This window comes from Lissotriton vulgaris, chromosome 7, assembly GCF_964263255.1.
Source record: "Lissotriton vulgaris chromosome 7, aLisVul1.2, whole genome shotgun sequence".
NCBI classification, from domain to species: domain Eukaryota; kingdom Metazoa; phylum Chordata; class Amphibia; order Caudata; family Salamandridae; genus Lissotriton; species Lissotriton vulgaris.
In genome coordinates, this window is record NC_141695.1 from 866670840 (window position 1) to 866683716 (window position 12877).

General features: G+C 47.5%; 1 protein-coding gene across 2 annotated transcripts in view; it reads left to right on the forward strand.

The window, feature by feature from the left end:
* The window catches only part of LOC147702592 (LON peptidase N-terminal domain and RING finger protein 1-like), a 203018-nt gene extending 191023 nt beyond the window's left edge, over window positions 1–11995 (forward strand). For both annotated transcript variants that reach the window (XM_086931259.1, XM_086931260.1), the window contains exon 12: window positions 10267–11995. In XM_086931259.1, the coding sequence (XP_086787385.1) occupies window positions 10267–10422 (156 nt within the window). In that variant the 3' untranslated portion in view covers window positions 10423–11995. The remainder of the gene's footprint in view (window positions 1–10266) is intronic.
* Window positions 11996–12877: the final 882 nt, after the last annotated feature.

The following is a 12877-nucleotide window of genomic DNA, read 5'->3' on the forward strand; positions in this document are numbered from 1 at the left end:
TTCGGATGTGCAAAGCTGAACAGGACGGCGGCCCAGGGTAGACCTGGCCCAGTGGCAAGTATGGAGATTGATTTATTTGAATGGTCTCTGAAGGTTGGGACGGACAGCTGTGGAATAGTGAGTGATGTGATAAGTGACTGCCTCAGATCTCTGTGTGTGGCTGGAATGATGTAAGGCCGTATCTCAATGTAGACCGTATCTCGTTCTTCCCAGTTCACTTCTAAACTGCTGCAGTTATAGAAGATCCTCTTTTTTTGTTGCTGGTTAGAAGGATCTTCCTGGATTACAGTTCTGTTTTGAAATCTCATTGTCTCCGACCCAAGTGCCTTCTGGTAAGTGCTGTAATTTATGTTGCAACACACCAGAAATCTGAGTTTTGTGGTTAAATCTGAACCCTCGCAATTTTCCCCACCTACATTTCGACACGTCAAACCGGCTGATACTCACTAAAGGAAAAAATGCCGGATACATTTCTGAGACATGGATTTTGGTGGGATAAGCACCGAAATTGCATGCTATGCCCTACATTTCGTGCAAAACTCCGAGTCGGAAAGAATTACCGCCCCTAAACGCCTCAGTGTTGCATTTTATTGGTTGTGGTCATTATCGCATCTGACATCGGGGCACTGGTAATGGAGGCCATATAAAGCCATTTACGTGGCTGATCCCGATGTGTGCAAAAAAGTATTACCTCAGTAGTTTGAAATTAACAGCTCTAAAAATAAGAGTTCTAAATTATTCCCTCCAAAAATAGATGCTTCAAATGCGAAAGGCTTCTTGAAGTGACGGCCTTTTTCAGCTGAATCATATTAGGACCGCGTACATGTATTCAATTAACAAGTTGTCAAATAAAAAGGCACAGTATGTCTGTGCAAAATTTGATTCAAAATGGTTTATGGTTTAGTAATATTTACGTTGCTCTTAAAATTTACGCCTGCGTATTTTCTGTGAGTCTATTTTTCACAGCACTTTATTTTAACCACTACGGGGGTTAATGAAGAGTTTGGGAAAGCAGTAGAACCCCATTAAACTGGGGGTGCTCCCACCATGCCAGTGTCACTGTTCCTCCACCCTTTTTAGAGGTGGGAAGGTGCTGAGTGTATTGACCTCTGTGGACTTGGAGTCGCATTTGCCATAAACCCTTAACCGGAAAGCCCCTCTACCTTAGTTCATCAGTTCATTGGGATGTACCTTCTTCTTTAAGGCAGGGTAGCTTTTTCTTGTTTTCTGTTTCCAGGAATCTGTGAGGCTTGGTGACCCCGGGATGTAAAAACGCATAAAGCCCCATTCATTACGGATAGAGAAAACTCCCTTCACATCGGGCTATTGTTTTTTGTTTTCTGAAGACCAACTCCCACTTTGGGCTTTTGTCTTGAGAAAACAAACAACTGTGCTGCAAGTGGAAATCAAACATGGCGCCCATTCGGCACAGCTTCAGTGCGCTCAAGGAGATTCTACAGCAGCAGGTCTGCTGACTGCGCACATGCAAGAAACTCTAAATATGGCAGGCTGCTGTCTGCCTGGAGGGCGGAGGCCAGAGCCTCACGGATTTGATTGGCTAATGGGAAGCCGGCCATACTCTAAATCAAAAATATATACTATAAGATACCTCTGGAGAAGAAGCCTTTTTCAGTATTTCAAATAGAATATCTGCACCCTGGTATTTTTAGTTCGAGCCTGGGCAGCTGCTCTGCGGCATGCTCTATTGAAGTATGGAATAGAAGCCCTGCCCACTCTCCGGCCCTATTTGTCACTTGCTTGTGTCCTTGCCCTTTATGAATTCTGGCTTCTGATACGTTTATAGGCTTGTTAGTCCCTCCTTAGTACCGCCTTGTCTTCATTTGTAACCTCACATGAGGACTGGCCCTTTTACTTCGGATGTTTTATGCTACCGCTTTTTAGGTCTCGCCTGTCAATGCTCATGCGCATTGAGCTTGCGAGACTATATGGGCTCAAACAGACTTTAACCAACTTGCGATTCCATGGCGATTCCTTGCAGTGTTCGTCAAATTTAGGCTCAATGCGCAAGCGCATTGACATTAAAAGTGCGTGCACATGAAAGCGACAAGGCTCCCTCTCACGGCTATCCCCATCCGCCAGCACCTCCCCTCGCTCTCCCCGCACACAGCCAGGCTCACATTTCTCCACCCCCTCCCCAGCCGCCAGCACCTCCCCTCTCTCTCCCTGCACACAGCCAGGCTCGCATTTCTCCTCCTCCTCAGCCGCCAGCACCTCCCCTCTCTCTCCATGCAGTTTCATGGCCGTGTCTCGTCTTAAACCTGCAACTCCACGACTCCAAGCGCCACCGCCTCAGCCTGCACAACTCATTTTTTTCCCAGTGAAACTGACTATTTTTTAAAAAAAATTTGCCAGTCATCGCCATCTGTTCCCCAGCCCTCAGCACCTCCCCTCTCTCTCCCGGCATACAGCCAGGCTCGCATTTCTCCTCCCCCTCCCCAGCCGCCAGCACCTCCCCTCTCTCTCCCTGCACACAGCCAGGCTCGCATTTCTCCTCCCCCTCCCCAGCCGCCAGCACCTCCCCTCTCTCTCCCTGCAGTTTCACAGCTGCGGTGAGCAGGTTGACACTACGAGAGCAAACCACTACCAACAGAGCAAAGCTTGTTTGTATATGTAAATGAAAAATCGAAGTCGACGTTTGGGTGCAGGCATGCCGATAGCGCCACTTTCATGCTGTTCCCTTACAATGGGCCAATTGACAAGTGTCAGAAGTCTGTTCCCTTACAATGGGCCAATTAACAAGTGTCAGAAGTAAACAGAACAGCGGAGCCAGGAGAGTACAAACTAGACATTTCTCCTCCTTTAATCCTGCATCCTTTCGGCGGGGCGTGCGCCACGCTCTCTCTCTGTTGCCACACGCATTAAACTGCCCAGACAGCCCACCCCCTCCCTCTCCAGCGCGCGCCGCGCTCTCCCTCTGTTGCTAAACGCATTAAAGTGACCAGGCAGCCCACCCCCTCCCTCTCCAGTGCGCGCCGCGCTCTCCCTCTGTTGCTACACACATTACACTTAGTAGGCAGACCACCACCTCCTCCCTATGCTCGCTCGAGTTGAAGGCAGCCCACCTCCTCCCTCTCCATATGGTCGCTCGACTTTACTTTGAGCATCGCCGCACGTTCGCCCTGGCTCCTTTCTGACCACGCACTGGGCCTTTTCCATGTACTTCCATGCCCCATAATTTACGGTCAAATACTCTCTTTTGTTTTGATATGCAAGCATTTAGCATGTGCTTTACATTTATTTACTTACATACTTTTTTTTAAAATTTGAAATTTACGCGCCCTAACAAGTTTCTACTTTTGATGTAAACATACCCATATTCTCACTCACATTTTAAAAATCATTTTCTCGACAAACAACACTCATGGCCAACACCACATTACTTAGGGACACTCTAACATCACTCATGGACACCGGCACACTACTTAGGGATACCCCCACGCATCACTCAGGGACACCACCGCATCACTCAGTGACACCACCGCATCACTCAGTGACACCACCGCATCACTCAGGGAATCCACCGCATCAATCAGGGACTCTACCGCATCACTCAGGGACTCCACCGCATCACTCGGGGACTCCACCGCATCACTCGGGGACTCCACCGCATCACTCGGGGACTCCACCGCATCACTCGGGGACTCCACCGCATCACTCGGGGACTCCACCGCATCACTCGGGGACTCCACCGCATCACTCGGGGACTCCACCGCATCACTCGGGGACTCCACCGCATCACTCGGGGACTCCACCGCATCACTCGGGGACTCCACCGCATCACTCGGGGACTCCACCGCATCACTCGGGGACTCCACCGCATCACTCGGGGACTCCACCGCATCACTCGGGGACTCCACCGCATCACTCGGGGACTCCACCGCATCACTCGGGCACACCACTACACCACTCATCACTCGGGGTCATCACTGCATCACTCACGGACATCACCCCTCCACTCGGGGACACCACCACATCACTCAGGGACACCACCACATTACTCAGGGACACCACCACATTACTCAGGGACACCACCACATTACTCAGGGACACCACCACATTACTCAGGGACACCACCACACCACTCAGGGACACCACCACACCACTCAGGGACACCACCACATCACTCGGGGACACCACCACATCACTCGGGGACACCACCACATCACTCGGGGACACCACCACATCACTCGGAGACACCACCACATCACTCGGAGACACCACCACACCACTCGGAGACACCACCACACCACTCGGGGACACCACCACATCACTCGGGGACACCACCACATCACTCGGGGACACCACCACATCACTCAGGGATAACCACCACATCACTCAGGGATAACCACCACATCACTCAGGGACACCACCACCCTAGACGCCAACACCCTAGACGCCAACACCCTAGACGCCAACACCCTAGACGCCAACACCCTAGATGCCAACACCACCCTAGCCCACACCACCCTAGCCCACACCACCCTAGCACCCATCACCCTAGCACCCATCACCCTAGCACCCATCACCCTAGCACCCATCACCCTAGCACCCATCACCCTAGCACCCATCACCCTAGCACCCATCACCCTAGCACCCATCACCCTAGCACCCATCACCCTAGCACCCATCACCCTAGCACCCATCACCCTAGCACCCATCACCCTAGCACCCATCACCCTAGCACCCATCACCCTAGCACCCATCACCCTAGCCGCCAACACCCTAGCCGCCAACACCCTAGCCGCCATCACCCTAGCCGCCATCACCCTAGCCGCCAACACCCTAGCCGCCAACACCCTAGCCGCCAACACCCTAGCCGCCAACACCCTAGCCGCCAACACCCTAGCCGCCAACACCCTAGCCGCCAACACCCTAGCCGCCAACACCCTAGCCGCCAACACCCTAGCCGCCAACACCCTAGCCGCCAACACCCTAGCCGCCAACACCCTAGCCGCCAACACCCTAGCCGCCAACACCCTAGCCGCCAACACCCTAGCCGCCAACACCCTAGCCGCCAACACCCTAGCCGCCAACACCCTAGCCGCCAACACCCTAGCCGCCACCACCCTAGCCGCCACCACCCTAGCCGCCACCACCCTAGCCGCCACCACCCTAGCCGCCACCACCCTAGCTGCCACCACCCTAACCGCCACCACCCTAATCGCCACCACTCTACCGCCCACACTCTACCTAACGGATCACCACTACATACAATAACAGTAGTCGCAGCCATGTCCAGGAATTTCTACATTCGAGTAAAAAAGAACAAAATTGATACAGGACAAACAAAAAATGCTGCCAGCTGGTGTAGGAAAGGGAATGCACAGCTCTAATGCAGAGAATGCAATATATATGTCTCTTCCTTTAGTTCACCTAATGCAACACATCTTCTTTCTGATCAAAAATCAAATAAAGTACGAGGAAAAATAACAAACTTCGCTGAGCACAAATGCAAGAAAATTGAGGGAAACACATACATGTAACAAACATCTGATAGGGAAAATTACTGCAGCAGATCTAGTCGAGGGCACAAGATAAAAAATCACCGATTCTAAACTTAAGGACAGGCGAAGAATATGTTTATTTGCAGATTTTTTTTTAAAAAGTCATAGCATACAAAAACATACACACCGACTTCGACACGCTCACACCCCCACACTCACGCACTCTCAACCACCCACGCACCACTCTCACCCACCCACACAGACCAGCTCTAATGCAGAGAATGCAATATATATGTCTCTTCCTTTAGTTCACATAATGCAACACATATCTTCTTTCTGATCAAAAAACAAATAAAGTATGAGGAAAAATAACAAACGTCGCTGAGCACAAATGCAAGAAATTTGAGGGAAACTCAAACGCATACATGTAACAATCATCTGATAGGGAAAATTACTGCAGCAGATCTAGTTGAGGGCACAAGATAAAAAATAACCGATTCTAAACTTAAGGACAGGCAAAGAATATGTTTATTTGTAGATTTTAAAAAAAAATGTCATAGCATACAAAAACATACACACCAACTTACACACGCTCACACACACACACACTCACCCACCCACCCACTCACGCACTCTCAACCACCCACGCACCACTCTCACCCACCCACACAGACACACGCACCCTCACACACCCACGCACTCTCTCACCCACCCACGCACACGCACTCTCTCTCACCCGCACACGCACTCTCTCTCACCCGCACACGCACTCTCTCTCACCCGCACACGCACTCTCTCTCACCCACACACGCACTCTCTCTCACACGCCCACGCACTCTCCCTCACGCACACTTTCTCTCAAGCCCACGCACACTTTCTCTCAAACGCCCACGCACACTCTCTCTCACACGCCCACGCACACTCTCTCTCACATGCCCACAAACCACCGCCACCCTCACACCACAGCCGCCCACACACCACAGCCGCCCACACACCACAGCCGCCCACACACCACAGTTTGGGGTTCAGCATACGACTGTCAGGCATCCGCTTCAAAACATGTATGCTTGCTATAGACATGGGCAGGAAGAAAAGCAGATGAGGCAACAAGAACTATGAAAAAGGTTTTTATGGTCAGAAAGAGGGAGGAAAGTCGTGATCGTTTAGAAGAAGTGTGCACCCAAACAAAAGCGAAAACACCCATGTTCTATCTCCACCAATCTTAATGGTGGTGCTTTACAAAATTAAAACTTCGCTAAGTGTAGAACATACTCATAGCTGAACAAAAACAACACTATTCTGACCGATGGTGGCGCAAAATACATACAATGTTACAGACTCACAAAACAAACAGAACACTAACGGGAATCACTTATAATAACAAACAAATAATCACTTCTCTAAATTTTTTTACGCACTCGAAATTTATGCTGCAGAAAAAATAAACAAAATTTGCAAATTTGAACAACACAATATACCCGAACAAATACGGCAGTTACAAATAGCTAAAAAAAAGAATAAAACGTTCCCACTATAAAAGGTAAGTCACGCACTTATGCAACATGTTGCACTATTACGACAAAATAATAACCTTTGCCAATATATTCAATCGAATAGTTCACAATACAACACAAATATAAATATTAACACCCAAAAGCTATACATTGCGTTCATACGCAGCAGAGACACTGTCCACTAATAAACAATTTACTTTAACGAAGAATTTTTTTTTACCGAAACAAACACTAAACTAGAAAAAAATATACAAGTCAACAAATACATACCTAAACACAAAACAATATTAAAATAAAAAAAAATTACCTGTCAGGCGACACAGCAAACAGACAGCGAACCCGGCACGCCTTCCAAGAACGGCGCGGTCGACAATCGGGGGGTTTCCTAAGTTACAACCTCCAATTAGGACGCTACGTAACACAACGTACCAATCTCATTGGCTGTTAAACATGTCAATCAAAAAAAGAACATAAACACAAAAAAACACTAGACCGCTACACTAACAAACGTAAGTAATGTTAGGGAACATTAGCACATCGGCTATTTTCATTTAATACACACACACAACACACACACAAAAGAGAAACAACACGCATTTATATAAAAACACACACACCCAAAAAAATAGAACTAAAACTCCACAATAGCAAATATATACACACACACAACAGCCCCCTCACCCTCTCAACCCCCTCACCCTCACCCTCACCCCCTCACACCCTCACACACTCACACCCCCTCACCCTCACACCCCCTCACACACCCTCGCTCCCCTCACACCCTCACCCCCCTCACCACCTCACAACCCTCTCACCCTCACTCCGCCTCACACCCTCACCCACCCTCACCCCCCTCACCCTCACACCATCACCCCCCTCACCCACCCTTACCCTCATCCCCTCACCCTCACACACCCTCAGTCACCCTCACACCCTCACCCTCACACACCCTCAGTCACCCTCACACCCTCACCCTCCCTAACTCTCACCCCTCACCCACCCTCACCCACCCTCACCCACCCTCACTCACCCTCACCCACCCTCACCCACCCTCACTCACCCTCACTCACCCTCACACACCCTCACTCACCCTCACTCACCCTCACTCACCCTCACTCACCCTCACTCACCCTCACTCACCCTCACTCACCCTCACTCACCCTCACTCACCCTCACTCACCCTCACTCACCCTCACTCACCCTCACTCACCCTCACACCCCCTCACTCACCCACCCTCACCCACCCTCACCCACCCTCACCCTCACACACCCTCACACACCCTCACCCTCACACACCCTCACACACCCTCACACTCCCTCACACCACTCAAGCCACAGATGGGTGTGCGATGGGAGGACCCTCAGCTTGCAGGGTAATCAGTTTGCTTCCTCCACCCCATTTCACAGATACACAAGGGTACTTTACAATCAAAAGGAACTAATGTATGTGGTTTTCATTGTTGACTTGTAGATCAGAATAGAAAAAAAGCCCCCTTCTCAAGTTTGCTATCTATTAACATTTTACATGAAGTGTTCCACTGGATACAAAGGTCAGGCGAGATAGCTGAAGTGATGAGGTGGATTTTGCTAGCGCCACACATACAGCAAATGCAGACTGACTGTATTCCCTCAAGACATTTTCTGCTCAAACCAGGATCTTAATAGTGAACATTATGCAAAATGCATGCATGAAAAACAAAAAGTATGACAAATATTGAAAACCCAATAATTCACGATTTTCACAAGACTATGCTCATTGGTGAGGTGGCAGAGGTTGAGAACTAAATTAGTCACATGTCCTCTTCCCTGTTGAGCTTTCTGCCTTTCTAGACACAGATGTTGGTCTAGTTTGGGGGTTGCCGTATGGGGGGGGGGGGTTAAAGTCATAATCCTCAATTGAAACGCACTAGATACTAAGTAAAGTAATGGGATTAGGAGCTCTATGAATGCGAGACATATTGCATTGCTGTGCTTCTCTCCCCTGCTGCACTCTCCTGCTCTCTAGAGATGTGGCCTAACGACCAGAGCTGCCATCTAAGTCACGTAAATACAAAACATGTTGCATTCCAAATGCTATAGGTGTCACATTCGCAAAAGTTATAACTATTGGCGTTGTAAATGACAAAGCTATCAATGTAGCTATTTTAAAAACCAACAAATAAATAAAATATTTGTCATTTACAAGACCAATAGCTCCAACTTTTCTAATGCGAGACCATTGCATTTCCAATGCTTGTTTTAGTCTGTAAGCACTATTTTCTTTCATGAGTTTCTTCTACTTCAGGCAGGACATGCTTTCCTGCAACATTCAGCGTGCCATAAGGGCTTCCACTTTCCATGCAGCCTGGGATCATGGTGGCTGCTTATTTGAATAGGTCTCGCATTTACAAGAGTTTGAGCTATTGGCATTGTGAATGTCAATGTTTTTTATTTATGTGTTAATTAGCAAAACAAATAAAAGGCATTGTCATCTGCAATGCTAATAGTTAAAATTAAAGAGTACCCTCCGAATAAAGTACTATCTGAAGATATACACAAACAAGCATTTGCAATGCAATTGGTCTCGCATTTGCAAAATGTTAAGCTGTCATTCAGGGATGCTGTCACGAACTGCGCAGAACATTAACCAATGTTTCTTTCTCTCTTTTATTGAAAACCAATTTGGGTTCATTTCCGTTTAGTCACTTTAGGTGATATTTTTGCTTTATGTTCATGTGCTACAAAATGATATGAATCTTATTCCTTTGAGTAGACACATTTTGAGTGATGCGTTTCAGTGTAACTATCCATGTAGTGCATTTCAACACACCACTCAACACCCTTGACTTTACACTAGTAAAAGTTTTGAAGCTGAAGAGATGTTGGGGTCCGTCTGCGCATGTGCACAGGCTGCACCACTGAATAGTCTGCATATTTTAAACCTCACACGTGCCACCCTCTGGGCTGACCCCTCATTGCTTCAGTGCTGAAAGTCTCTCCCCGTGCTGCCAGGACAACTCTTCTCCTGATCTCCAGGACCCTTAAATATCCACAAAAGGTTCCATGAACATCTCTGCAGATGCTCCTCAGTCCTGACTTGCAGCACCCCTAGTATTGCTCTGTTTCCACAAACAGTTCTGCCAGTCACCGACATGTTGGAAAGAACCACCTCTTGCTGCTTGTCCGCCTGTCCTGCGGCATCCATTGCTTTTTGTGCCCTGAGACCCCCAGACTGCTTTGCCTGTGTGTGCTCTGTTATTGCTCCTTTCTCTGTCTTGTAATGTAAAGCTGCTGTTCCTCTCTTCCAGGCTTCCCCTGATGGACCTGCCTGGTGTTGGTGGCTGCTTGCCATCCTTCCACTTGATCCAACATATCAGATGATGATTCTTTCCATGACTTCCTTGAAGGACCGGCTGACGCACATGAAGCACATCCTGTCTGTCTTTACCCAAAGCCAGACCTAGGCATCAGCAGCTCTCACCTCCGCCTGGAAGTGATTCAAGGCCTAAGCACTGCAACTTGGAACCTCCTCAGTTGAAGCCTTGCATTTACTTTTGTTTGTTTATCAATGTGATTCTCTAATTCATGAATGTCAGGCCATTGACCTTGAAGGCCTCTTGTTGCACAGTAGAGGTGATGGCCATGTTGTACCGTCCAGCCTGTTGTGGGGAGAGCTAAGTCCACGCTCTCTTGGCCACTGAACATAAGCAAGCAGGGTTTTGAATCAAAAGCCACTTTTGAAATCTCAATGAAAGCCATGGGCGGGTGGGAAGAGAGAGGAAAAAGCATCACTGCACATGAAGTGAGGAGGTTGCATAAGGCAATGATGCAGCACCACACAGGAAGTGAGCTGGTACCTCGCCGTGAATGAAACACCGCTATGGAGGAAGTGAGGGGGCGTCACATGGGATGTGGTCCAGTGCCACACAAGAAGAACATTGTGAGAGCTGGCAAAAATAGAAAACCAAGATGTCTTAAATTCTGGCAGACTGGAACGCTTACTAATCTGCTTTTTTTTCATTTTATTTTCTCTCTGAATGGGCTCTGTTGTTTCTACTCCCATTTTCACAGTTTGAGTACAGAAACGTGCCCTTCCTGCACATCCACGTTCAAAGAAGGCAGTTTTGTCAGTCTGAGATTAGTGCAATGGACTGATTGTCACTGGTGTATGAAAAAGGGAATATTAACATACCCTCACTCTGGGCACTGACTACGGCCCCTACTCTTGATTCTTGGGTGTACTTGAGGGATGTTTGTTTATTTCGGATAATGATAGTTCCGCGTTTGTTGGCACTCTGAGTGGCTTTAGGATTACCCACACAAAAAAATCATGTGCCAAAGTGCTTGCACCTCAAGCTCTCTACTAGGATTTGGGTGACTTTCTTTGGTTTATTAAAATATTGTTGACCTCCACTCTGACTTTTGTGAAAAAATATTCCTCCCGCAAGCATGGATTGTTTTTCTGTTGCAGGATTACTTTGATGATGACCAAGATATCAGGCCTGGCAGGAAGGGCTCCTCTGTTTTTCTAATTTATACTATAGAAATATTCCTTCTGGGTGCACAAACAGATAATTTCTAATTTGGTGCTAACCTGTTCCATGTGTGTTGCATTTCTAATGATACAGCTTCATAATTTTTACTGTTAAATTTCGAAAAGCAAATTTTCATTTTTGTGTGAAATTTACTCTGATTACAGCCCTATTACTTAAAGTTGATTCCTGGGCCTTTGAATTGTCACCTGCTTCAGTAGGAGGGAAAGTTATACCAAGTGGTGCTTGTAATTTGATGTTTCCATTATGAGTTTAAGGCTGCATTTGCTAGAATGCAAAGTGAGGTCTGCCAAACAGCAATGGTGACCAAACCCCCTCACGCATGGCACATTGATGTGCGAGCTCAGCTCAAGCACCCATCCCAGTGCCCTGTGGAGGTTCCACCTACACCCTTACCTAGGTTTGGCAGGTATAAAGTGCTTGAAGACTTCCCTTCTGGAAGAGACACACCACACCTCCTAAATTAAAATCATTTTTAGTTTCATATAATCCGTTGAGGGTTTTTTTTATATTTAAAGTAAAACAAACAAATATGTAATGCTGGACTTGAATGTTATGTTGGGTTCACGGACTCGCTCTAGTGAGTACCTCGCTAAATGGTGGCTACGTGCTTAACCGAAGAAACCTATGTCTGCATCCGAGATTCTGCTGCCTGCATTACTCCGAGGCCCTGAGTCAGGAGCAAAGGAAGCGTTTTGAGAAATATTGATAAGACACACATGGGCCAACTCATCTGGGGCCTTTCAAACGACGTGCAGACTCCAAAGGGCCCTCGGATTAACAAAAAAAGCACGCAAACAAAACATTCACGGTGCATTACAATGGGGGTATGCTGTAACAATTTAATTACATAGAATAAAGGTAAATGCCCTCAAAATAGATTGTTTTTGAAGAAGGGAGATTAATCTGTGATATCGTTCTAGAAAACCTTGTTTCCGGAGCCAGGATACTGGAGATGAATGAATTTAGGAGCCTGCTAAGCTGCTGTTGCAGATGAATAACCTCACCACGAAGGTGGTCATATTCTTGATATCTCATGCGCACTGTTGCAGTGTGCTGAGGGCACCTCTACAAGACTGAAGCACTCATCTGTGAAAACCAGCATTTGTTATTGGCTGAATTGTTTGGTGTTGGAGGTTGGAGCAAGTGAGCTGTCAGATATTTTCTGGGAGTTGATATGTTGCTTGTTAGAAATGTGTAAGTTGTAAGCTTCCTATTTCACTTCTCTTGAAACCTGCTAAATGTGACTGCATGGCAAGTCGGCTACCTTGAAAATTGTAGCTAGCCATCTGGAGGTAAATTACAAGTCTGCAGCACCCAGAACCCCAGATTCACATGCTATTCGTTATCTCCAACAAGTTGGGTT